The sequence below is a fragment of the Protopterus annectens genome, chromosome 1.part2 (genome assembly GCF_019279795.1).
Source record: "Protopterus annectens isolate FY-2018-M chromosome 1.part2, PAN1.0, whole genome shotgun sequence".
NCBI classification, from domain to species: Eukaryota; Metazoa; Chordata; order Ceratodontiformes; family Protopteridae; genus Protopterus; species Protopterus annectens.
This window is the reverse complement of record NC_056727.1, coordinates 667712193-667740143: the sequence shown is the minus strand read 5'-3', so window position 1 is coordinate 667740143 and position 27951 is coordinate 667712193. Positions and strand designations below refer to the sequence as shown.

The 27951-nt window shown below is 42.9% G+C and overlaps 1 protein-coding gene across 1 annotated transcript in view; it reads right to left on the bottom strand.

The window, feature by feature from the left end:
* ADSS2 (adenylosuccinate synthase 2) overlaps positions 1-27951 on the bottom strand; it is a 1823915-nt gene that overhangs the window by 44520 nt on the left and 1751444 nt on the right. The window contains exon 12 of the mRNA XM_044058193.1: positions 9952-10101. Within this exon, the coding sequence (XP_043914128.1) occupies positions 9952-10101 (150 nt within the window). The remainder of the gene's footprint in view (positions 1-9951; positions 10102-27951) is intronic.

Here is a 27951-nt window from a genome sequence, read left to right as displayed (position 1 = left end):
CAGAACTAGTAGCAGCCACCCTCGAGGAGGCCTGTACAGCATCAAAACCACACTGCAAAGAATGCTTACCCACTTGTTCAGACACATGAACCAAATCCAGCAACTCTTTACACTCAATACCTTCCGCCAAAGCATCCACCTTAGATTTCAATTGTGAAAGGAGATAATTTTGATATTTTAGCATGTGAAACTGACAATTCAACGCCCTCATGGCTAGAGTGGAAGAAGTATACACTTTCTTTCCCCACCTATCCAAAGCCCTAGCCTCTTTATCAGAGGGTACAGGATTTTTAACCACAGAAGCTTTAACACCTTTAGGCCCCTGAGAAACAGTTTCTGGGTCCGCCCTAGGACTCTTAAACAAATACTTATGAGCTTCGGGCACCCTATAATACCTATCAGGCTTAACAGGAGCAGGAGGCAAAGAGTCAGGGTTCAGGAAGCCTCTGCAGAAACATCCTCCACGACATTCAACACAGGAGGGGAAGCTAAGGGCCTATGCTAGGGTACAAACAAGAATTCCCTAAGCCTTTTCCTGGAATCAGAGTAATCCTGGCCTTCCCATTTAAAGTGCTCCCTCATGGAGTGTAGAGTCTCTGAAAATGAAAAATCCTCAGGAGGAGAAGCTGTAGGAGTGGAATCATCCACATCAGAATCAGAATAAGTAGGATACTCCTGTAAGTCTTCCACCGAAGACTCTGAAGCCTGTGAACACTGTTCAAAACTATCAAACTCCTGTTCCACCCTAGGCCTCTTATCAGGCGGGGGCATAGAACCTCTAATCATAGTAATCAAATCTTCTGCCATTTTAAGCATATGTTTCTTAGGCACAGAACCCGAAATGCTAGGAGAAGCCCCCACAGAAGCTGAACTTGGCCTACCTCTAAAGGAAGCTTTGGCAACAGAAGGAGAGGCCCTAACTACCTTGGGAAGAGAGGGAAGAACAGTTACCTGAGAAGCCCCCTCAGCCTGGCCTACCTCCTGAGAGGGCACATCCTGTAACAATAAAGTTTCTGCCTGAGACTCCATGGAAACTCCTGGCAAAACCTCTGGCTCCACTGAGCCTTCCAAAGAACCGACGTCCGGGACTGCCGGTTCATCAACCCTAGGCTTCACTGTCTTGTCCTTGCGCTTCTTGGATGAAGCAGGCGTCGGAGCATCCGACGGCATATTATAATTGCAACGCTTCCCAAACACTAACCTGGCACAATCTAGCCTCCTCTTAATAGTGCGTTTGTTAAATCTAGCACAAGAACGGCAACCAACAACGTCGTGCTCAGGCCCTAAACAAGGTATACACAATGTATGATAATCCCTATGCGGTATCTGCTTCCCACAAGAAATACAGTTATTCACTTTTTCTGACATCCGGTTAAATACTGAGGCAAGAAAAAACCAAAATGTTCCCCAACGGGGTACTTAGCCAACTCTGTTTCGGTCTGAAACTCCGGTTTCGGAAATATCTCAGAACACCAACCTGCACTCGCAAAATTGCTTCTGCATCGGACCATGCGGCAAAAAAGACTGAGGATATGACGTCGGTCATGCGCATTAGTACCCTGACGTACTGACGTCAGTCTAAGGCGCCATGACCGACGTCAGCCTTATACTCTGGTATTCGGGCCGACTGGACGCGGACTATACCCAATAGTCAGGACTGCAGCAATGGAAGACGAAGAACATCCACTGGATGACCTGAGACAAAGTAGCAGTATGGATACTGGAGGAGCTAGGTAAGGGGTGGGAGTAAGTGGCAACCACTGACTCATCCATTTTTGGGAAAGGAAGTGGTAGGCTCCACTACAATGTCAGCACCTAAAGGAGACATAGATGAAAGTCATCCAGCAAATGGGTCTGCCAAGGCATACTCATACAGCAGCTTTTATGGGCTTTATATGGAAACCTGGTTTTCCACAGGAAGACGGGGATCAATGCCAGCCTTCACATCTGTGAACACAGACTTTAGTCATTGAGGTGAGGGCTAATGACCTCCACTTTTGTTTCTTGCCACATACAGATTGAATGACTTAACTGATTACATAAGGTTATGGCGGGAAGGTGGGGATGGTGGAATACATAAAAAAAAAGAAAAAAAAAACAGAGGAAGATGTATAGAAAACACTCTAACAGCTGATCTGTCCCCTAATTGCCATGAACTACACTGTAAACATGTCAGCCACGGGATGCCTGACTGCTGAAAATATCTGGGCAAGGACTGATGACTAGTTTTCCTGCAGCAATGATCATTATGATGGACATCTCCAAGTTTTCATTGATTTCAGACAACAAAAATACTTAAATGGCATGACATCATGACATGTTATGTCATGTCATAATTGATAATACTACAGCAAAGTTTATGTTCAATATGTGAGTATTTTGAAACACTGAATTTTTTTAATGAAATAGGTGTCATGATTTTAGTTTCATTTCACCTACTAACCCCCAATGTTTAAATCACCAAGATTCAAACTGTTGAATAAAATTAATGGGGTAAGGTCCCTACACTCCAAAAAGTATACAGTACAATTCCATGATCGTACAAGGAGTACAAAGGGAGAAATCTCCCAAAACGAAGGAATCACTACCAGCATACACTTAGAAACTGCACAAGCAGTGATTTTCTATAAATAGTAGTGATTGGTGACTTCAGTATTATGGGAGATGAGCATGATGAATGAATCCTAAGGGATATGGTGTTCAAAGAAATGTAGGGAGCCATATACTTATCATAATTAACAGGTACCAGTTTATGGATAACTACTTTGCTGTTTATGCTTTTTATTAGTATTTATATTTAGGAGATGCTGATATTTTATTACTACATGCCTTGATTTTACTTGCAAAACCTCAGGATGCACCATTAAAAATCTGCAGAATGTAAAGAACGTTAACGGTCTTACAACTGCTTTGGAGAAAAAAAGTTCGGTGTCAGATGTATCCTCAAATTTCATGTTTCATTAACTGATTCAACTTAATTTTTCTAAAATGGCATTTAATAGTCACCATCCAAAATAATTGTTAGACTTAGCTCTGGGAAGCATCTTTCATAACCTTTCAAGAAGCACATTATGCTTCATTAAAGGGGGATACCAATAGCCTACAATCATTTCAGAATGGTTATATTTTTAATTCAGCTAACAAACACTGCTTGCCAGTTTTCAGTAAGATTTGATGTTTCCTCCTTCTTCTTCTTTCGGCTTTTCCTGGTTAGGGGTCGCCACAGCGGATCAGCTGTCCGCTCATGATTGGCAGTGGAGTGTTAGGGTGTTGAGTTGCCAGCCCAGCACCCAACCTTCCACAAAAGGCACACACACGCACACACTCACGCCTAGGGCCAATTTAGTGTCCAACCATCTTAATTTTGTTTTCATTTAAATTTTAATGAAATGAACTTCTGAAGGCTATAAATATCAAAATACTTCTTCTTCTTTCGGCTTTTCCCGGTTAGGGGTCGCCACAGCGGATCACCTTGTCCGCTCATGATTGGCAGTGGAGTTTCACAGTGTCAAGTTGCCAGCCCGGCACCCAACCCTTTCACAGAAGGCACACACATGCACACACTCACACCTAGGGCCAATTTAGAGTGTCCAATCCACCTGCAGCATATCTTTGGGATATGGGAGGAAACGGAAGCACCTGGAGGAAACCCACGCGACCACAGGGAGGACATGAAGACTCCGCACAGAAGGCACTCCAACTGAGGATCGAACCGGAGAACCTCTTGCTCTGAGGCAGCAATGCTAACCACTGCACCACCATGGCCGCCTATAAATATCAAAATACATTGAATTTAAATAATCTCCTACCATTATATAATGTAATTTCAAATACATGGATATGCAACAGTCAAACCATATGCCTACAACAGTAACACACAGCTACAGATAATACACATGAGAGGTTATTGTGAGATTTCCTCATGAATGGCAGATTTAATCTGGACACCAAAACCTAACAGACCACATGCCTTAGCCAGGAGGGAGCAAAACTGTAGAATAACCCACTTTTTCCATGGATCAGTGGCATTTTACCAAGGTTATTTGTTTGCTTAGAGTTTTATAGTTTAAAACTTTATTAGTCTACCTGTGGTGTTCTAGTAGTATGGGTACAAAGCATGTGCCAGTTTTGGTACTAATTAATTTTTGGTACTAATTAATAATGGTAGTCAATGACTGGGGCACCTTATACAGAAAGAGCAAGTCAGTAATATAAAGGTACATTGGTTATGTTATTTTTGTAGCAGTCATCTGATTACACTGGAATATTTTAAAAATACAAACTACAGCTTTTAAAGTAGTCATCTGATGACGTAGAAAGCATTAAAGTAATATTCTCAGTGAATTATTACAACATTTTTGAACAAGTGCTGGTGTATCTCTTCACTTTTTATTACAATACAGTTCTATAGTGTAATGTACGATGCTAGCAGAAGTTGAGACTAGCAGAGAGTGAAATCAGCTGACAGGAAACTACACTGTGTCTTTAACTATGAGTGTCCTGTGAGCTGTTTGATGGGCCCATTTTTGTGTGTACAGCAGAGGAAGTACTTCTTATCTGCATTTCTTTTTACATTGTTGATATGATAGTGGTGTAGGTAGCTTTGTTACTTTGCTAGTGTAACAAATGTCATCTGCCAAATATCATATTATCTGTTTTCCTACACAGCAGAAGGAAATTGTGTGTGAGCATATGCATCACTGATGAGCATTCCAGTGGGAGTTATTAGTGGATTTAATTATGGCTGGAGCATTCTGCAGCCACTGTGCTGTACTGGTGATAATTAGGCATGATTTACTCATGGCACAGTATAATACAGCAATAAATCTTATGTGAACATGATCTGGTATGGGTTACACTGGAAGTTACTCAAGGTGACGGAGTTTACAGCCAAAGCAAAGCCGAAAAGTAAATCTGCAACATTGTAATTAAATTCCTGCATAACTCTCATTCTGTTTGAGATTTACTGCTATAACGTAATATTTTGTTAATCTGGAATTAGTAGCTTAGGTGCTGTAAGAGTTTTAGCCAGTCTCTGAAGTATAATTAAAGAAATGGACTCTTAAGTGCTATGATCAGCATGTCTGCACTTGCATTTCTGACTTACAGAATTTGAGGGTAGGTTACAGGTGAGAGGGACAATCGAGGACGTGCTTATGTTATTCTAAAACAGTTTTATAACAACAGTAAGAAGAGCTGAGTCTGATGAAAGTCCTTTTATATTTTATTTAATATTACTTTTATTTTCGTTTTATACTGCCACTACGAGACACAAATAAAGTATCATCTATTTTTCTTTTTAACTATTCCTGACTGATCTTTCCTCAGTGAGTAAGGCATGGACTTGCTTATTGTTAAATGATGGTTCTGCCAATCAAATCACTGCAAAGTTGCAAAAATAATCATGCCATTGCATAATTTTCTATATTTTATGTCACTGCCTAGCCCCCTCCCTAAAATAAGCAGCACCAAAAAGGGTACTTCAGCATAAACCCCTAAGCTTCCATCTTAATCTCTGCCACCAAGGACAAAGAAATTCTGCCACCACGGTATAATATGTACAGACTAGATTGTTCCTATAAAAAAGGCGGAGGTGTAGCAGTACTTTAATAAGTCCACCTTATTCATCACCATAGACACCCTACAACCCCCCCCAATTTAATAACGCTTAAGTTATCATCACAAATCTACATATTAATAATCACAAAAGCATAAACATTGTCTGTGTCTCTATTCCCCCAGGGAAGAACACAGACACCCTTGAAGATTTCTTATGCTGGCTGTCTAATAGCCACCCACAAGAAGCCATTGTCCTCGGGGATTTCAATACTGACTGGAATGCCTTCTCCTCTAAATCTCCCACAACCCATGCAAACCTTCATGGGTTTACCCAAACCATATCCTCGCCCACTAGGTCAAGTATATCACAAAATAAAGACAGTACCCTGGACTGGATACTAGTCAACAACTCCCCACATCTCTATACATCATGCACCCTACCTGACGATCTACGTGACCATTGCTTCACCTATATACTCAAATGTAAGGTTAGCTTCTGCTACCAACCCACCTATAAAAATATAAGAAGCAACAAACACTTTGATCTCAATAAGTTTAACAATGAACTAAAGGTATGTAACTGGTCAGCCCTAAAAATACCTGCCCCTAGATGAAGCTGTCACCTACTTTAACACCAAATTCCTCACTGTACTCAGTTATCATACCCCCACACGTACTATTAGAACCAAGGTCAATGTTGCATCTTGGCTTACTAAAGAAACAAAATCCAAAATCACACTCGGGAATAAAGCATGAGCCATCTATTGCACAACCAAAACCCTGCCAGACCAACTTAAATTTAGACAATTAAGAAATGATGCCAAAAAATCTATAACTATAGATAAAAAGAATTACTACCATAACCTACAGCAAGTACACCAAAACAAACCACAAAACCTTTGGGCAGGAATTTATTCACGCCTCCACCCAGGCCAACCCCCCACCCCACCCCCCTCTGCCACCAAACAAAAATCCCCAGAGGATATAGCTAACTCTTTTAACACCTTCTTCACTGAAACTATCTAATCTTTGGCTAGCCAGCTCACTCGCACCGGCTCTAATCCAAATACTACCAATACCTATACCAATAAATCCTTTACCTTCCAACCAGTGTCCACTCAACTCATTAAGGCCCTGCTTAGGAAACTAAGACCCACCACTCTGGATGCTGACCTCCTCCCAGCTGACTACCTACAAAAGGCAGCAGATGCAATTGCATACCCCATCTCAGTTCTAATAAACCGAACCATATCAGAAGCCTCCATCTCTGCCATATGGGAAATATCACATGTCATAGCTCTTCAAAAGGGGGGCAGTTCCACCGAACTGTCTAACCACAGGCCCATAGCTATTTTGTCTCCACTAGCTATAATTATGGAGAAGTGTGTTCATATTCAACTCATGAAATATCTCACACAGAACAAATCTACTATCCAACTCTCAACATGGCTTTAGGCTGAATCACAGCCCTACATCAGCCCTCCTCTCTTTTACTAACATTATAAACCACAACCGTAACAATAACAAACATACCTCTGCACTCTTCCTAGACCTCTCCAAGGCTTTTGACATTGTCGATCACAAAATACTAATGAACACCTTGAAGACCTTCACATTAGACAATCAGGCACTCCTATGGTTTGATTCCTACCTACAAAGCAGGTAGCAAGCTGTCCTCTGGCAGGGTAAACTATCCTCATGGCTCCCCATCAGACTAAGAGTCCCCCCAGGGCTCAATACTAGGTCCCCTTCTCTTCTCCATCTTTATAAATGAACTTAGCACAATCATACCGGAGGCTGCTTGCATTCAATATGCAGACGACTCCACCTTGATTTGTTCTGCCACCAACCCAACAAATCTTACCACAATAACCCAAGACAACTTTAACTTGGTTGAAAAATGGCTACTAAACCAACGTCTAATCCTAAATCCCAACAAAATTAAGTTACTCCTCTTTGCCCCTACTCGTAGGTCCACCCCACCAACCTTCAATATAACAGCTAGTAATGGGACCATTATCTCCCCAGAAACTCAAACTAAACTCTTGGGTGTCACAACTGATAACAATCTAAGGTTCGATGTGCACATCATTCAAACTATAAAAACTATCAATAAAAAACTTGGCTCTCTCTATAGAATCAAATCATTCCTCACCCCACCCACAAGAATTGCAATCGCCTGCTCCCATCTAATATCTACCCCTCTCTATGCCTCTCCTCTTTTCTCTTACCTGAGCAAAACTGATCTCAATAAATTATCATCTTGTTACAACCATATCGCCAGATTTGCCACTGGCAAACCCTACAGAACCCACCACTGCCACAACTTGGCTTGAACTACCTCACCTTCTACAACTCAACCAGCTCATAGTTGCCCATAAAATCCTCCACCGGCCAGAAAATGCCCCTGCCCTAAAAAAACATGATCTGCCCCTACAGCAACAATCGACCACTCCGCTCCTCTACCAAACTCCTAGTTCAAACAGTAAAATCCATCCACACTGTTGGTGACTCTCTCTTTGCTAACTCTATCATAAAGATATGGAACTCACTACCACCAGACCTGACCCTAGAACCTTCATTAACCGTATTCAAAACCAAGATTATATATTACTTTAAATCACACTGGATATGTCCCTGCACCAACCCTGACTAGCACCCTGTCCATCTCACACGCCTCTCCTCTATAAGTGTCCTCTCTTCAGCCATCCCTCTCAATATCACAATGGCCAAAACCATAACTAAAACTATTCATTATACTCTTAATCCTGAAGATAATATGCTGTTACTACCTGTTTATACATTCTTGCATTGACATGTAAGCCGCAGATGTTATGTGTTGTTGTATTGCTTTGTTCTGTAACCTATAAGTAAATATAACTTGGGTGTATATGCCATACACCAACTGTTTGGATAATTGTACTGTGTGCATGTACCTTGGAGCTTTTCTCCCCGAGCCTCCACTGAAAATGCACATTAATCCAGTCGGACCATCCCGATTAACAAATGCAAAATAAAATAAAAAATAAATAATTCACCTTGTCAAAACACAATGCATCCCCTAAGGTATACTGTAAGAAGTGGACAAAGCTGTTCATAAACATAGTACTCTGTAGATTTCAAAGGTACAACTGAACCATTATGATATACTGTTAGTCCAAAGACTGATTTGTGAATGCTTGTTGTGATAATTATATGTCACATAAGTGTGGACAGCCCAGGAATGGTACTTGAGATCTTGTAATGAGGCCTATGCACACTCATATGAGGAGCAGTTGAGTAGCCTTCCATTCTTCAGACTGTGCATCTTCCCATTGTTAACCCATGCTAGCAGTTTACTGTGCACAGGAGATGTCTGTACGGCCAAATACTAGTTACATAAGTCATATTCTGTAATGCTATCCACCCTGCAAACATATGTCAGCAGTAAATACCTGAGTGTGATGGTATCAGAACTGCAAAATTCAAAAAATGTCAGTTGTCAAAAAGATGCCACAAAGGCAAATGATAACATTACACTTTAGCACTGCAGCTTTGTTATTAGACATATGGCAATGACAGCACATAGTGCTATCAACCATAAATAGGGTATGTTCTGTATAGCTTGCACAGCTTTATTTGTGTTTATAGTGGTATGGCCACTATACACATTATACATTCACTGGTGTATGGCAGAGTAACACTGAGGTGTCTGAGCACCATAGTACTGGATGGGGACAATTCAGTGAAATGAATGCCTCTGTGGTTGGTACCATACTAACTATATTGACACAATGAAGGGATCTGATGCAGGAGTAACTACAACTGGCAAACCCTAGTTAGTATCACTGGGAGGTGGAAGGGAAGGTTACAGATTTAGGATGTGTCAACAGATTTCTGTGGCCTGTATGGTTCATTATTGTATTTTCAGATCTGTTCTATGTATGTGATTCCACCATGTTGTTTTGGCAACTTAATATTAAGCAAGACAACTTTCTTGGGCAATCAGGGACTTGTTTTCATTTTTCAGCCTGTTATCTGCACATGGATTACAAACATTTCAGGCTTTACTGATAGCAGGAATCTATAGTCACAACATTTGTGAATTGCAGACTACTGCGGTCACTACCATTTGCATGCATATTCAATAATTAGATTCTTCTGGATATGTAGTAGAGTATGCAGACATTAAGCAACACTCAGGTTATTTTGTGAATTGTGTTGAGTTGTGGATTATACCATGTGCAAAGCCTATTCCACTGAGTACAATATTTATGAATATTGGCCATATCACTGCTGTTGTTCACTCTTTACATCTAGGCATATGAAGAACTGACCTCCATCAATACTTGTTACTAATTTAAAAAAGTAAAGAATTAAAAGTGAAAATTAATTATATTAAAAGACACTCACCAGGCACACTGAGGTAGTTTTCAATGAATCTGACATATTTTTTAGCTTCTTCAGGCAAATCTTCAAATGTCCTTACATTTGACGTATCTGTATTCCATCCGGGGAGAATCTCATATTGAACTTCAACTTTGTTTAATACTTCCTGGTTTGCTAAAATGTTACATATGGAAGAAGCAATTATTTGACAGGGTTTACAGATATGACAGCAATATTTAAAATAATTTCTTTAATTATCAAGCTCTGTCATGCAAAGGGTAAACAAAGTACAGTTCACAGTAATTTGCACCATGAAGCAGCAGATTTTGTTATCAGAGTTTCTGCAGGAGATATGTACAACTGATAGTTACCACCTGGAAATATTTTTCACTCATACCTGTTCTGGTGGGGAAAGCCTTATAACTTCAGTTCATTATCCTTCTGACAGCAGAATGGGTAGAACAGGTCACTTTCCTTTCTATACCATATCTAGTTCTGTCATCAGACATATGGCAGGTCTTAAGATGCCTCACATTAATGAAGCCACCAAATAACCATTCAGGTTCAGGAGGAAAATAAGTACCTCCTGCAGGAGTATTGCCTGAAGGTTTGTTATGGCAACACACATAGCAGCATTATGTTTCTCAAGGAGGTTCCTGTTGCAGAGACTACATAGATATGCAAAATTTGTTAGCAGGTCATGACAGCATGGCCTATCTACAGTATAATGAACCGTGATACCTTACTAACCATCAGCCTACCTTCTTCTGGTTCTATTTAGATTAGAGATAGAAAGACCAAATAAAAATAAGGCGTGTCCATATTCATTAAGGATATCCACACCTCCAGGCTAGTTGCTCAGCATAATGCATCCGAGATTATACAAGTGCAACTAACTCTGGGCATGACTGCAATCCAAACTGTAACTTGCTACAGATCCCCCACCATGCCCCAGGATTCCCACTCCTCATTTCTTGATACACTGGAAAATATTAGGGTACAACCTAACACCCTAATAATGGGAGATGTCAACTACCCCACCATTAACTGGGAAAAACTACTCATGTACCAACTCTTTTGCTCAACGTTTTCTGGAATTCATAAATTCCTACACCTTGGATCAACTGATCCACACCCCCAGCAGGGGCAGCAATATCCTAGACCTGGTCATTACCAACATGGATGACTGGTGTTCTACACCAGAGGTCAATTCCCCGTTGGTCAGATCCGACCATAAGCTAATCACCCTAGACATCCACATCCCGCCCCCACCCCCCATTAGGGAAACCACCGTAAAAATTTTCTCTAAAGCCAACTTCACGCTTCTTAAGACATAAGTGGCAAACATCACGACACCCATGCAGACGGACAATAGAGGTACGACTGCGGAATCCTACACAAATGCACTTTATAAGCACTTACACGAGTGCATGGATCGTGCTATCACGAGTGCATGGATTGTGCTATCCCTAACAGAACCAAGATGCTATCCTCCAAAAAAAGGAAGCCAATCTGGTGGTCCCCTGCCATAAACAAACTCTACAACAAAAGAAAGAAACTGCTGCAAAAGAGAGTAAAATCCCATGATTGGAAGAACTCCCTGGTCAGCCTCAGTAAGAAGCTGAGATCCCTCATAAAATTCTCCAAAGCTAGTTACGAAAACAAAATCGCCACTGTTTCTAAAGACAACCACAAAGCATTCTATAGCTATGTCAAGAATTTCAATGGCAACGCTCATATCTGCTCTGAGTTACAGCACAATGGCACTAAATATACAGAACCAACTGATATTGCCAACATCCTGGCAGATAGGTTCAGTGCTAACTTTAACCCACCCTCACCCCCTAAAGGGCCCATCTCTATACCGAAAGAATGCAAAGTTCTTGTAATCATGGCTGCAAAGGTAAAAAACACACTCTCCAAAGCCAAGAACACAGCATCCATGGGACCTGACAATATCCCATGCTGCATTCTACATGAACTACAGAATGAACTGACACCCCACTTAAGTACCATGTTCAATCATAGCCTCACCTCAGGCTTTGTGCCAGCTGAATGGCGCACAGCGATGGTTATCCCACTCCACAAAGGAGGATTCACCATGGACCCCAGGAACTACTGCCCCATTAGCCTAATGAGCTTGGTCTCCAAGGCCATGGAACCTGTCATCATAGAACTTATAAACAAAGACATCTCCAAACTCTGGACCCCACCCAGTTTGGGTTTGTAAAAGGCAGATCATGTCTCCTAAACCTGATAGACTTCTTTGAAGCAGTCACCAAACCGTAGATGAGGGTAAGGGGGTTCACATAGCCTATCTAGATCTCACCAAGGCTTTTGACACCATCCTCCACTCTGGAATTATAGATAAACTCACTAAACTAGGTATAAATCCCTGTGTCACAAGATGGGTTGCCAACTGGCTCACTGACAGAACCCACACTGTGAAAGAAGCAGACTCCAAATTCGACTTCAGACCAGTGACAAGTGGAGTACCGCAGGGTTCAGTCCTGGGTCCTCTACTGTTTGGTATCTACTTCTCTGAAGTACAGGCTAACACAGATGGTCTTTGGCTAATGAAGTTCGCAGATGACTGCAAACTAGGAGCCATAATCGAAACTCCTAATGATGTGGATATCCTATAAAAAGGCCTCACTGAGACAGATGCCTGGTGTCAAAGCCATGGCCTTAAGCTCAATGCCAAAAAGTGCATTGTCATCCCTTTTGGTAAAAATTCTGTACCCATGAACTACCACATAGGCGGTAGTCTGCTTAACACTGAAAGTGTGATAAGAGATCTTGGGATACAGGTAGACAGTAGTCTCTCCTTTGATAATCACATCACCACAGTAGTCAGGAAATCCTTCTAAGTGGCACACCTCATCACAAACAGTTTCTCATCTAGGAAAAAAGAGGTAATTGTTCCCCTCTACTCATCACTCATTAGACCCATTATAGAGTACAATGCCCTTTTTGGTATGTACCTCACAAGACATCTGCAACAACTGTAAAGGCTGCAAAAATACCTCACAAAGAGGATTACCGGCCTCAAACAGATGCCCTATGCAGACTGTCTCAAAAAACTCCAGCTTTACTCTGTCACATATCGCCTACTCAGAGGCGATCTCTGCCTAACATACAAAACTATGTCAAACCCAGAGCTGTTGGGCATGCTCCACTTAAAGAAATCCCAATCCCTCTGAGTTGCATGCTCTAGGGACCTAAACCTTGTCACCATAATAAACAGAACATGCTGGAGGGATAGATTCCTGTCCCAGAGACTTCCCATACTCTGGAACAAACTACCTATCTATATCGAACAAAGCTTCTCATTAGCACTCTTCAAGAAAAATCTTGATGACTGGATGGGAAATAGGAAATTCACCCCAGGGATCACTTCTGTGGCTCTGCTCGACAGGGCACAGAAAAATAATTTTCTTGGGTGGCAAAAGCCAGGGTACCTTTTTGGCTAGCCTTATATAGGCCCTATGGCCAATAGCCTAGTACCTACCTATGAACCCACCGCCCTAGAAAACAATAATGGAAAAAAACTAAGGGTAATGCTGCTCAATGCCAGAAGTCTAAATCTCAAGATGCATGCCCTCGAAGCCCTCCTCAGTATGGAGAACATCGATGTCTGTGCTGTGACTGAAACCTGGTTCAAGGCTCCTGAGAGCACCCAGGCACTATCAGGTTTTACCTCATATCATGCGTTCCGGCCCCAAAACCCAGACCGTACCACAAAAGGAGGGGGTGTATCCATATTCATCAAGGATACCCACACCTCCAGGCTGGTGGCAACTCACGAAGCATCAGAGGCCATTCAGGTGCAATTAACCATAGGCAAAACTGCTCTACAGTTTGTAGCATGTTACAGGTCACCCTCTCAAACTCAGGAACCCCACACAGCCTTCCTGAAGACACTGGAGAGTATAACTGTCTCTCCAAACACCATCATATTGGGTGACTTCAACTACCCAAACATAGACTGGGAACATTACTCAAGCCCCAATACCCTAGCCCAAAGGTTCCTGGAGTTCATAAACTCAAATGCTATGGAACAACTTGTCACCATTCCCACAAGAGGTGAAAATATACTAGACCTGATCATCACAAACATGGGGACAAAATGTTCCACACCGGAAGTATATCCCTCATTGGTGAGATCAGACCATAAACTAATCTCACTGGAGATCCACATCCCGCCCCCCCCCAACAAAAAAGACCACAGTGAAGAACTTCTCAAAAGCCAACTTCACACTTCTTAAGACTGGTGTGGTATCCTTCAAGGCCCCTGAGCCATTGGAAACTACAACCCACGCTGCTGAATCCCTTACAAATGCTTTCTACGAGCACCTCCAGGATTGCATGGATCAAGCAATCCCAAATAAAATTAAGACCCTTTCCACCAAAGGCAAGCGCCCGATCTGGTGGACCCCAAACATAAACAAACTTTACAACAAGTGGAGAAAGCTACTACAAGATAGAGCAAAATCCCTAAAAGGGAAGACATCTCTGATCAATACTAGTAAAAAACTATGATCACTCATAAAATCATCCAAGGCCAACTTTGAGAGAAAAATCGCCAAGGACTCAAAAGACAATCATAAGGCCTTCTTTAGCTATGTTAGAAATCTGGGTGGAAACTCCCAGATATGCTCAGAATTAGTCCAAAATGATACAAAAATCACTGAACCCACAGACATTGCAAACATACTGGCAGACAGGTTCAGTGAAAATTTCTCCCTCCCCCCCAAAAGGAGAAATATCTATCCCAGCAGAGTGTAGCCTCCCAATCATCTCAAATGCCCAGGTGAGAGCTGCTCTCTCTAAAGCTAAAAACACAGCATCAATGGGACTGGATGGTGTCCCCGGCTGTGTGCTACATGAACTCAATGAGGAACTAAACCCACACATAAGGCTGCTGTTTAATCTTAGCCTTACCACAGGATACGTACCCAAAGAGTGGCATACAGCAACTGTGGTCCCACTCCACAAAGGTGGTGCTTCTACGGACCCTGGTAATTACCGCCCCATAAGCTTAACAAGCCTGGTCTGCAAAGCTATGGAGAGGATCATAATGGAACTCATAAATAAAGACATAGGGGACCTACAGACATTGGATCCTACCCAATTTGGCTTTGTCAAGGGCAGATCATGCCTCTTGAACTTGGTCAACTTTTTTGAAACAGTCACCAAGGCCATTGATGAGGGTAAGGCAGTTCACACAGCCTACCTTGACCTTGCAAAAGCTTTCGACACAATACCCCACTCGGGTATCATAGAAAAGCTCACCAGCTTAAATGTAAACCCATATGTCACAAGATGGGTTGCAAACTGGCTCAAGGACAGAACCCACAGGGTTAGAGTTGCTGGTGCCATGTTAGACTCCAAGCCGGTCACAAGCGGTGTCCCACAGGGCTCAGTCCTGGGCCCCCTCTTGTTCAGCATCTACTTTTCAGAAGTGCGGGCAAACATAGGAGGATCGTGGCTGACAAAGTTTGCAGATGACTGCAAACTGGGCGCCATAGTTGAAAATGCATCAGACACAGATATCCTTCAGAGAGGTCTCATAGAAACGGATAACTGGTGCCAGAGCCATGGCCTTAAGCTAAACGCCAAAAAATGTACAGTCATACCCTTTGGTAAAAACAAAGTAACCCCAAGTTACCACATAGGTGGCAATCCATTAAGTACAGAAGAGGTTACCAGGGACCTGGGGACCCAAGCTGACAGTAACCTTTCTTTTGACACTCACATTGCCAAAGTGGTTAGGAGGACCTTCTACATTGCCCACCTGATTATGAAGGGATTCACATCCAGATCAAGGGAGGTCATTGTTCCCCTGTACTCTTCACTTATCAGACCAATGATTGAGTACAATGCCCCATTCGGAATGTATCTTACCTGACACCTGCAGCAATTGGAAAGACCCCAAAAGTTCCTCACCAAAAGGATAAAGGGGCTCAAAAATATGCCATATGCTGCCCAACTGAAGAAACTCCAGCTCTATTCAGTCGCATACCGTCTGCTCAGAGGTGACCTGTGCCTGACATACAAGGCCATGTCCAACCCGGAATTAATGGACATGCTCCACCTCAAAAAATCCAAATCCACCAGAGCCACAAGAGCAAGAGACTTAAACCTCAACACAGATATAAATAGGACGTGCTGGAGGGACAGATTCATCACCCAGAGATTCCCTATGTTGTGGAACAGAATCCCAGTCCATGTGAGACAGAGCACCTCGCTGGCTCTGTTCAAGAGGAATCTTGACCAGTGGATGGGAGATCGTAGGTTTACCCCGGGGATCATCTCTGTATCACTGCTGGACAGAGGCACGGCAAACTAATGGGTATAGTATTCTTCAACCTAAGGGGTGGTGAAAGCCACACAACTCTGGCTAGGCTTATAAATGCCCTAGGGCAGATAGCCTAGTATGAACCTATGAACCTATGAACCTATAAGTAACAAAAGCCAATAATCACTTTTGACGTTAGAAAGGGATATTTGTCCCCATACTCCTTTAATTTACAAAAAGGCTGATGGACCTCAGGGAACTGATGGGAGGCCCTTTCCAGGTTTTACCATTTATAGTACAATTTCTATTCAGTTTTTCAAAGTAAGGTCCCATACGTTTCTTGCAGTCCACTACAACTGTTTTACATCTCTCCCAAGCATTCTCAATTTCTATAACCATTTTTGATTATACAGTTTCTTCAGGAACATCATTTTGTGAATGTAAAACTCACTCAGTGAACAAATATTTCTTCACATTGCTTTTAAGCTGTCTTCCCTCCATCATTAGGTTGTGCCCCCTTATTATTACAGATGTTGTTGTTCTTCTTCTTTCGGCTTTTCCCGGTTGGGGGTCGCCACAGCGGAACTCCAGTCCACTAATGATTGGCAGTAGATGTTTACAGTGCCGTGGTGCCAGCAGGACGCCCAACCTTCAACGAAGGCACGCCCATTTATGCATGTCTTTCGAACGCCACTCGACCGCGGGGAGGACATGCAGACTCCACACAGAAGGTGCTCCAGCCAAGAATCGAATGGGAGAACCTCTTGCTGTGAGGTGACAATGCTACCGCTGCACCACCGTGGCTTCCCTCCTCCTTAAAATGTTGCCTTCCTGGCCTGTGTTAATGCTCTTGAGGCAGTTAAGTGTTTACACTATGTTTTCTTTATTCCCCCCTCTCTCTCTTCACTCCACACCCTTTATTTCAAACTATACACAATAAGCTTATTTTATTTATCATTTGCTGACTGGGTTAGTGACACTAGGATAGCAGCCTCCTTTCAGAGGAGATCCAAGGTGGTATTTACATTACAATAGGAAATGTGGCCATGGCATTGGAGAACTTCACCTAATCTTTTTGATAAGTGTTTTGGGATTTTTTACATCCACCTGAGCTACCACCAACTCAAGTAGATGGGGCCCTTGGTTTAACATTTCATCTGTAGGATGCCACAATCAGGAATGCAGCACCCTACTTATGCTGCACTGCAGTGTCAGCATTCGATCTACCTGGTGTGGGAAAAGAACCCAAGCTTTTTGCACCAAAGGTAAGTGTGCTACCTACACTGAAACTGCTAACTTTTAGTCTCATTCATATATATTTTCTGTATAGTCACTTCTCAGCTATATCTGCTGCAAACCCTGCATCAGTTTTCGTGATCTTCCATTCTCATATACCAGCATGGCAATGCTTCTGCAAATGTAGGATTTCCAGAAGTACATACAACACTTCAAATATAGTCTCACTAAATGTCCATATAGAGGAAGAGTAGCTTCTCTTTTCTACTGGCTCTGTATCTCCTTCTACAACCTCAAATCCTCTAGCTTTTCTTTCTACCGCTTCACAGTTTCTGTTAAACTCCAGGCCTTTAGGTCTGACAGAGATTACAGTGGAGGATGCACTGAGCAGTGGAAAGTGATAAGCTGATGCTGACATAGGCAAATGGAAGCAAATGAGTACTCCCTGGTGCCACACTTCACCTCAACCAAAGGAGAATAGGTATCCAAAGTTACAAAACTGCAGCTGGACTTGTGGATGATGCAGTATGGGAGGCAAGTTTAGTTACAGAGTCCCATGACTTGCTCCTAAGAACTTGGACCATGTACCAACTTCCTGTGCATGCAAGTGTAAAGACAAGACTCTAAGGATTCCAAGACAGAACTTCTCAGGAGAGAAGGGACCATTGAAAGGGTATCAGACTTGATGGACTATCAATGAGTAGCAGCCTTGGGCCTGACTAATGTTCCCTCATCTTCATCCTTCAGACTTTGTGCTGAGTGCCTTTGGATGACAGATCCTCCAGCTGTATTTTAGAAAAAGCAGTTATGTCCCTACCATAACGTTCCATCTATGTTGTCAATCTTCATTCATTCTTGACAGATGGGTTTGGTTCTGACTTCTCAGAACCAGCTCGGCCATTATACATAGCTCGCTCCAGTCAAAAACTCTCAAGCCAAGGCTCTACCCACAATCCCTCTCTTCTATTACCTCAGATCAAGTTTGCAGAGAAATAGAGAAAATATAGAAACCCTGTCTAAGGAACAATCCTGTAGCATTCCAGGACTAGGTCTGATCCTCTTGAAGTCTCTTGGTGGGGGAAGGTGGGTGGGATGTCAAGAATGAATGAAGATCGACAACACAGATGGAACATTATGGCAAGGATATAACTTCTTTATCTGATGTTGTCAATCTTCATTCATTCTTGACAGATGGGACAGAGTCCCCAGCTACTTTAGGTCCTGGGCAGCCCTAAGGAAGGCTATTCCTGAGTACCATAGAGCCAAAGGATGCTCTTCCCCTGGAGACCATATCTAATTTGTAATGAGTGATAAAGGTATGAGGAGTACCCCATGTTGCAGCTGAACATATGTCTTCCATGGAGGCCTTGGAATGAAAGACATCTGAAGTGGAAACAGATCTAGTGGGAATCTCTGTAACTGGAGCAGGTAGTTTGAGTTTATTCCGGTTGTAAACTAAGTTAATACAATCTCTAAGCCATCTTGATAAGGTAACTTCTGATACCATTTTACCCAATCTGGGTCCTGAAAAGGATATGAATAACTAGTCCGATTTTCTAGAAGATTTTGTTCTGTCCAGGTAAAAATGTAATTGTCTATGGACGTCCAGCAGGTGTAAGCAGTATTCATCATTGTTTGAAAATTTTGGAAAGAAGACTGGCAATTCTATGGACTGATTAATATTAGATTCTGACACCAGTTTAGGGAGGAAGGATGGGTTGGTTCTTAACGACACTCTCTCCTTGTGAAAAATGATGTAAGGATGCTTTACACATAAAGCTTGCAATTCAGAAATTCTCCTGGCTGACGTGATAGCTACCATGGAAGAGGGTTTTCCAAGACAAAAACTTTTGGTTGCAAGTAGCTGCTGGCTCAAATGGCTGTCGAACTAGGGTTTGTAAGTCTAAGGTCAGATCCCATAGTGCTACCGTGTCTTTGAATGGGGGTTTTAAATGTAAGGCGCCCTTAAAAAAAAATTTTGCACAAATAATGAGCCACCAGGAAATGTTCATTAAGTTCATCATGAAAATTGGAAATAGTGGCTAAATGGACTGGTGAACGGTGAACTAGGTGAGGCCACAGAAAGGAGAACCAGACTTGGTGGGGCCAATAGGGTGCAATGCAAATTACCTTGCTTCAAAACCTTTGGGCTTTCCTCAAGAACTGGGGAATTAGTGGAATACGGGGAAAGGCATAAATAAAGTCCTGGAGGTCAATCGAGGAGAACTGAATCTCTTGGGAACCCTCCGTGAGGGAGGATTAGGGCAAAGTAGCTGCTGCATTAGTTGTTTATTGGGGAGGCAAACAGATTGCAGCATGGCTGGCCCCAATGATGAAAAATCTTCATCGCTATGTTGTGGTTGAAAAACCCCTCGTGAGGCAGTAGAATGCATCTGCTCAACTTGTCCGCAATCACATTGGATTTCCCCAGGATATGCATGGCTACCAGAAAGTAGTTGGAAGTGATAACCCATTGCCAAATTCTCAGGGCTTCCCAACATAAAGGGTAGGATCTGGTCCCTCCTTGTTTGCTGATATACCAGATGACCGACATGTTGTCTGATTGGATTGCAATTGTCCCCGAAGGAAGGACAGACTGGAAAGCTTCCAACGCTAAAACCACTGCCCTTAATTCCAAGACATTGATATGCAAATTGGCCTCTTGCGGGGACCAAGTGCCTTGGACAGTTTTCCCCAGATAATGCCCCCCCCACCCAATCCAGGAAGTGTCCATGGTCACTATGGTTTTAGGCGAAGGGGGAGAAAAGGAGTGACCCCACAGATTTTCATCTGGCTTCATCCACCAAGATAAATCCTTTTTGCAGCAATTTGCTATCAGAATTGGATGTGTTAGAATCGACCGTTGTGATGCCAAGAGCCATTGAAGCAGCCTCATGTGAAATCTCGCCAGGGATACTAAGGTTGTGATTGCTGCTATTGCTGCCCCAGAGTTTGCAGCACCAGGCGAGCAGGAAATTGTGTTGCGTCTTTCTCCAATGAACTCTAGAGCTTGTGTGGAAGTCAACTGTGACTTCTCCCTGTTTATGAAAATGCCTAGAATCACTGTGAGCTCTAGCACAAAGTTTGTTGTGTAGAGCAGCAGATGCCCAGAGGGGGTGGTGAGGAGCCAGTTGTCTAGATATGGAAACACTTGGAATCTCCGCAGTCTCAAGTGAGCTGCTATGACTGCCATACATTTGGTGAACACCCTGAGGGCTGTGGTGAGACCGAACGGAAATGCTTGAAATTGGTAATGACTGTCACCTAGACAGAATCAGAGATATCTTCTGGAGCACTTGTCCATCTTTATGTGGTAATACACATCCTGAAGATCTATTGAGCACATGCAATCATCCTTTTACAGGAAAGGAAGGATAGACTGAACCATGACCATCCTGAATTTTGGCTGTTGTACAAATTTGTTTAATAAGCTGAGATCCAGAATTGGTCTCCAGTCCCCTGTCTTTTTTGGCACTAAAAAGAATCTTGAGTAAAATCTGGATCCTTTTTGGTCTGGTGGGACTTACTGGATGACTCTTTTTAGAAGTAGCTTTTGGATTTCTACTATGCCAGATCCCTCTGACTGGGTGGAACATCAGGGATTCATTTTTGAAGTCTTGGAAAAAGAATGAAAGGGATGTGATAACCCCTGGTGATAATTTTCTGTACCCAGGAATCTGAAGTTATCGTAAGCCAGGCAGATCGATGCAATGAACATCTTCCCCTGATTGCTGCCAGAGGTAAGCAACCATGCCGCCATTCAGAAGCTCTGGTAGGGTTGTCCAGAAAAGGTATCTATGGAGTCCTGGTTAAGCGGAACCCCTCTGCCATGGGGAGGACATCTTCTAAAACAGTTGCCCCTCTGCCCCAGGGGGAGTACTCACCATGTGTGTCATGAAAAGGTCCTTGTGATTTTTTGAACCACATTTTCCTTTGATTCTTAGAACAGGGTCAATGAGGAGCAGAAAAATAAATGCCCACAACAGAAAGGGTCTTTCCGTACTTTTCACACCTGGCTAGCATGTCTTTAACTTTTGGGCCAAACAAAGAGGATGCATCAACCACAGACTTGAAGGGTTCCACGCAGTCACACAAGCACATCCAGGCGTGATGCCTTATGGCAATGCCTGTACCCACTGGCCTAGATGTCTCTTCAGCTGCATGGGCAATGAGCCGCATGGATGAGTTTGAAATCCACTCCAGGGTGGTAAGCTGCAAGGCAATCTTGTCCCAAACCTCGTCTAACAGAGCTCCAGTAAGGGTGTCTGAAAGCTCAGTTATCAGATCCCTTTGGAGTCTATAAAATTGTCTAGAAGTCCAAGGACCTAACAGCAAAGGTTGATGAGGCAAAAACCTGCTTCCCAAATCTGTCCATCATCCAAGACTCCCAGTTAGGAGGATGGACAGTAGAATTCCCCTCAACGAGTTCTTTCTTGGTGGCTGCCTCCACCACCATGGCATCCACTGCTAAACCTTTAGACCAATGGGGCTGATCCTCTGGGACTGTTAAAATTTTATCCAGCCTCTGGGGAACAGGCTCTATGGAATCAGGACAATCAGCTTAATTAGATCGTCTGCGGGTGGGTTCATCCAGGAAGTAGAGGAGCAGGCATGAAAAGCTTGCAAGAACACAGATTTATTAGAGGATGGGTTTGAGGGCTTCCAATTACTCCTCTATTTCAGTATTTCCAGGATGTCTTCAAAAGAGACATCTTCTGGGGGGAACGGAGGGAACTTTCCCCTTCATCGTAGTTTGTGTCTTTGTTGACTGATTCTTCCAGAGAATCAGTGTGCTTCCTCTTGCATGTCCTCTTACTGGGTGGCTCCTCAGGGGGAAAGTCTGTAGAAGACTCCGAAGAGGGGAGGCCCTGAACTAGGGTGTCTTGCAGCTCTTGTGCCCGCTATCCAGATGCAGTAGATTATGACAGCTGCAAGACAGAGTTTGTGAAAATATGGCACTCAGATGAGGATGAAGCCAGCTGGGAGCCTGCTGAGGCCAAAGCTCTCTCCATAATCTGAAAGGCAGCCCCGCTCGAAGAGGGATGGGAGCCCAGAACGAAGAAAGACAACCTCAGAACAGAGGTCACACCCCGCTCCGATGAACCACCACCCACAGCAGGAACCAGGAGCGGGCTTGAAACTGCCATGGCTCCAAGAGCCATAGACAGCACCATGGAAACAACAGTAACCATACTAAGGATCTCAGAACTGACAGCCAAACCACGGTCCTCGGTGTGCAATGGATCCAAAGGAGCTGAAGACCACAGAGTCAACTCTGCCACCGAGGTGAGGTACACCATTGACATCGAGGTAGCTGGTACCAGGAATGGCATAGTGGAGGGCTGCAAACCTTGAAAGGTGGTTGAAGGAGGATAAACTTGTGGAGTCCTTGGAGAGTAAGCCTCAGTTCCAGGCGGGAGAGAGGTCTATTAAGGTGCGGGGAGGCCACCAATCTAACTATGTCCAATTCAGAAAGACTCCTGGAAGAACAGATCAAAATTCCCAAAGGTGACTCAGGCCTATCCAGAAAGGGAGTTGATTGTTGACCCAAGAATGGGTCCACTGAAGGGGAATATCTAGTCCTGGGAATTATTATTGGATCAACTTTTAGCACCATAGGCTGTTGTGTGGAAGGGGAAGCCAGAACTAAATGGGAGGAAAGTGATGGTAGTGTAGAAACTATTGTCAGTGCTGAAGAGGTCATCGGCACCAGAACAATGGTTGGTGCAGAAGAGGTCTGAATCAGTTCAATGACCGATGGTACTGATGAAGATTGAGTCACTTTCAGTGCCGAAGGTGTTGATACTGTCAGTTTGGGTACATTAACTTCTGGTTCTGAAGATAACATTAGAACTTGCAGCTTTTGGGACTTTACTGCATGTGCCGAAGGAGAGGTCAGCACAGAGTGGCTTCTTTTCTTAACTTCTGGCTTCAGAGATTTTGAAGTCTCAGCCTTAAATAGGGCTTCACTGAAGGAAGATTTCAACAGTCTTCTTAAGATAAATTGATTGCACCTCTCTGCTAAAGTACGGGTGCTAAAGCCCTGAAAATTTTACAAGTTATGTCCAAATGAGGGACACCCAAACAGTACACGCAAGAAAGATGCTCATCTGAACTGGGCATATTTCTGCCACAGTCCTGACACTGTTTGAAGCCCAATGTCCCGTTATGTTTTTCCAGCATATCGAAAACAACTCTAACACACACAATCACGTCACACAAATAGAAAAAGAAAGGAAAGGAGTTTTTTTGTTTTGTTTTTTTTTGTTTTGTTTTTAACAGATCTACCAACAATGGTAATGTAGAAATACCCAAAAGGGTATATAGAGAGAAAGGAAAAAGAATACCAACAATGGTATCTAAGCGGTAAGGAAAAAAGAGAGGAAAGGCCTGATACCAACAATGGTTAGAAGAAACACTGTTAGGTAAAGGGGGTTGGTAGAAATAGAAAACGGTCACACACTCACAAAAAGGAGCAAAAAACCATTCAATAAGAAATATAGAAAGCCTTTAGCAAAATTGCTAGGAAAGACTGTAATGAAGTAGAAATTTAAAGCACTAAGCTGAGGGTATCAGCTGACGCATCCATATTTCAGTGCTGCAAACAAGATCTGAGGTAATGAAAGAGGGGGATTCTGGATAGATCCTTAGCTCAAGAGTTTTTGGCTGGCGCGAGCTATGTATAATGGCCGAGTTAGTTCTGAGAGGTCGGAACCGAACCCATCTGTCAAGAATGAATGAAGATTGACAACATCAGATCAATAGTCATTCCAGTAGTCTTCATCCAACTCTATCTCTGTAGGGTGGTGTGCACAGAGAAAAGCCTCATGTTTCTAATGGAGCTGGTTGCATGGCTTGAAGTATTACTGTATTTTTCAATTGTGAATTTCATGCTAGAGTCCATTGCAGTACATGTAAGGGCAGTGGTGTTCCAGAGAATAAAGCTAATTTAACTGACTCGTAGAAAACTTATAAGGATTTTACTTTTCTGGCATTGACTGATAGTAATTTTCTGAAGCAATGACTACACACGGACAGACAAACAGTATAAACAGCAGGAAGAAGCTGAGTATTGTGATAACCAACACATCCCTTTACCCACAGAGAAATACTGACATAGACCTCAGAGGAGTTCCTTCTTTGAAATCTGCTGTGAAGAAAAAGTGTGCAGGTAAATTCAATTTGCTATGAGGGTGTGTTCATAAGTCTATCAATGTGAGATCTCAAGACTTGTACTCATAAACATTCAGCATGCTCTTCACACAAAAACATTCAGCATGCTCTTCACACAAAAACATTCAGCATGCCCTTCACACATAAAAGCCTGAAACTCAGAACTCTGGCTGGCAGTTGTAAATGAAACCATAAAGAAAGTACTCTAAGAAAGAATTCAAGTCTAGCCAACTCATTAACTTCAGATGACTGACACAAGTTGCACCGTAACTTTGAATAACTATTGCTTGCACTGAGTTATCTTGGTTTTAGTGTATCCTTTTATTTTTAAATCTGTATGAATCCAGTTTTAAAATAAGAAAAAAAAATATTTCGTAGCACATCTGTAAGATAATTGGTGTACTAGCCAAATAACTATCCTGTCCTGGAAGTGAAAAATCATACTATTCATTACATAACTTTTCACACTTGCCTTACAAACACAGCAATGACACATGGGTGATCAATCCATGCCCTATTTTTATGCACTTTATACATCTGTGATTGGCTGATGTAGCAACTAATGGCAATGATTTCTCAGAAATCTCTAGTCATATGATTTGAGACTACAGGCAACTACAGATGCTCAGTTTTTCTGATATGGTTTTCTCTTGCATCACAGGATACCAGACAGATCAGTGGCCAGAGGCAGCAGTAAACACTGCCTATGGCATAACACATGTGTACCTTTAATTATTTAATTTCATAGTGACTGACATGGGGATGGGGTGTTATGTAGCAGCAACATGAAATATTCATCTGGCTGTGTTTTCATTACAGTGAAGGTGGGAGTGAAGACAGTGTATAATGTTGGAGAGTTACTATGATCTTTTTTTCTCACATTCATCACAACCAAAAATCAGAGAGGTACACAGAAGGTGACTATCATTTGAGGCCATGTAGGCAGGCAGGCAGGGTATATGGGAATGCATACACAGTTACATGATCTAGCTTGCCAATGGGTGGTGTTTATGATTATGAAGAAGCTGAAATTTGTTAATAAGGCCTCTATGCCTTTCACTTTCTTCACAATCGGACATTAGAAATTTACACGGAAAGAGACTATTGTATTTCTGGAGGCAGACTGCGTATGAAAGCAAAGGGTGTTTACAAGATTCATGTAAAACAATTATTGACATCCACATCCCTCCCCTACCCCCCAGTAAGGAAACCTCCGTAAAAAACTTCTCCAAAGCCAACTTCATGCTACTGAAGTCAGAAGTGACAAACTTCATGACACCCAGGCAGACGGGATCTGAAAGTTTGACTGCAGAAGCCTACACTAAGGCACTGTACGAGCACATCCACTAGTGCATGAATCGTGCCATTCCAAATAGAACCAAGATGCTCTCCTCCAAAAAAGGAAGCCAATCTGGTGATCCCCTGCTGTAAACAAACTATACAACAGAAGGAAGAAACTCCTGCAGAAAAGAGAAAAATCCCAGGATGCAAAAAACTCCTTCACCAGCCTCAGTAAGGAGCTGAGATCCCTCATAAAATCCTCAAAAGCTAGTTACGAAAATAAAATTGCCAAAGATTGAAAAGACAACCAGAAGGCATTCTATAGTTATGTCAAGAATCTAAATGGCAATGCTCAGATCTGCTCTGAGCTACAACAGAATGGCATTAAATATACTGATCCCAAGGATATTGCCAATATCCTGCCAGATCAATTTAGTGCCAACTTCACCCCCCTCTCACCCCCTAATGGACCCATCTCAATACCAAAAGATTGCCAAATTCCGGTAATCATGGCCACACAGGTAGAAATCGCACTTTCCAAAGCTAAGAATACAGCATCCATGGGACCAGATGACATCCCGGGCTGTGTACTACATGAGCTACAAAATGAACTGGCACCTCACCTAAGTATCATGTTTAATCATAGCCTCACCTCAGGCTTCGTGCCCACTGAGTGGTGCACAGCTACAATTATCCCACTCCACAAGGGGGGATCCACCTTGGATCCTGGGAACTACCGTCCCATCAGTTTGACGAGCCTGATCTGCAAGGGCATGGAATGCATTATCATGGAACTTATAAACAAAGTCACTGGTAACCTTCAAACACTGGACCCCACCAAATTTGGGTTCGTGAACGGCCGATCTTGTCTCCTGAACTTGACTGACTTCTTCGAATCAGTCCCCAGAGCTGTGGACGAGGGTAAGGCAGTCCACACAGCCTATCTGGACCTCACCAATGCCTTTGACACCATCCCCCACTTCGGAATCATAGATAAACTTACTAAGCTGGGCATAAATCCCTATGTCACTCGATGGATTGCCAACTGGCTTACTGACAGAACTCAGACTGTAAAAGTAGCTGACTCCAAATCCAGCTCCAGACAAGTGACAAGTGGAGTACCTCAGGGTTCAGTCCTGGGAGCACTCTTGTTTGGCATCTACTTCTCTAAAGTACAGGCCAACACTAAGGGACTCTGGCTCACAAAGTTCGCAGATGACTGCAAACTGGGAGCCATTACAGAATCCCCAAATGATGTGGATATTCTACAAAAGGGCCTTACAGACATAAATGCCTGGTGCCAGAGTCATGGGCTCAAGCTTAATGCCAAGAAATGTATATTTATCCCCTTTGGAAAAAAACATGTACCCATGAATTACCACATAGGTGGCAGTACACTAAACATTGAAAGTGTCAGGAGAGACTTAGGGACACAGTGGTCTCACCTTCGATAACCATATCGCCACAACAGTCAGGAAATCCTTCTATGTGGCACACCTTATCACTAAGGGCTTTTCATCCAGAAAAAAAGGAGGTCATTGCCCCTCTGTACTCATCCCTCATTAGACCCATTATAGAGTATAACACCTCGTTTGGTATGTACCTGACAAGACATCTGAAACAGCTGGAAATGCCACAGAAATACCTCACTAAAAGAATCACAGACCTAAAGCAGATGCCATATGCTGACCGTCTAAAAAAACTCCAGCCACACTGTGGCATATTGTCTACTCAAAGGTGATCTCTGCTTAACATAGAAGGCCATGTCAAACCCTGAGCTGTTGGACATGCTCCACTTAAAGAAATCCCAATCCCTCAGAGCCACACACTCCAGGGATCTAAACCTTGTCATTACAATGAACAAAACATGCTAGAGGGATAGGTTCCTGACCTGGAGACTCCCCATACTCTGGAATAGATTGCCCATACATGTCAAGCAAAGCGCCTTCTTGGCTATCTTCAAAAGGAACCTTGATGATTGGATGGGAGATAGGAAATTCACCCCAGGGATCATGTCAGTCGCCCTGCTAGAC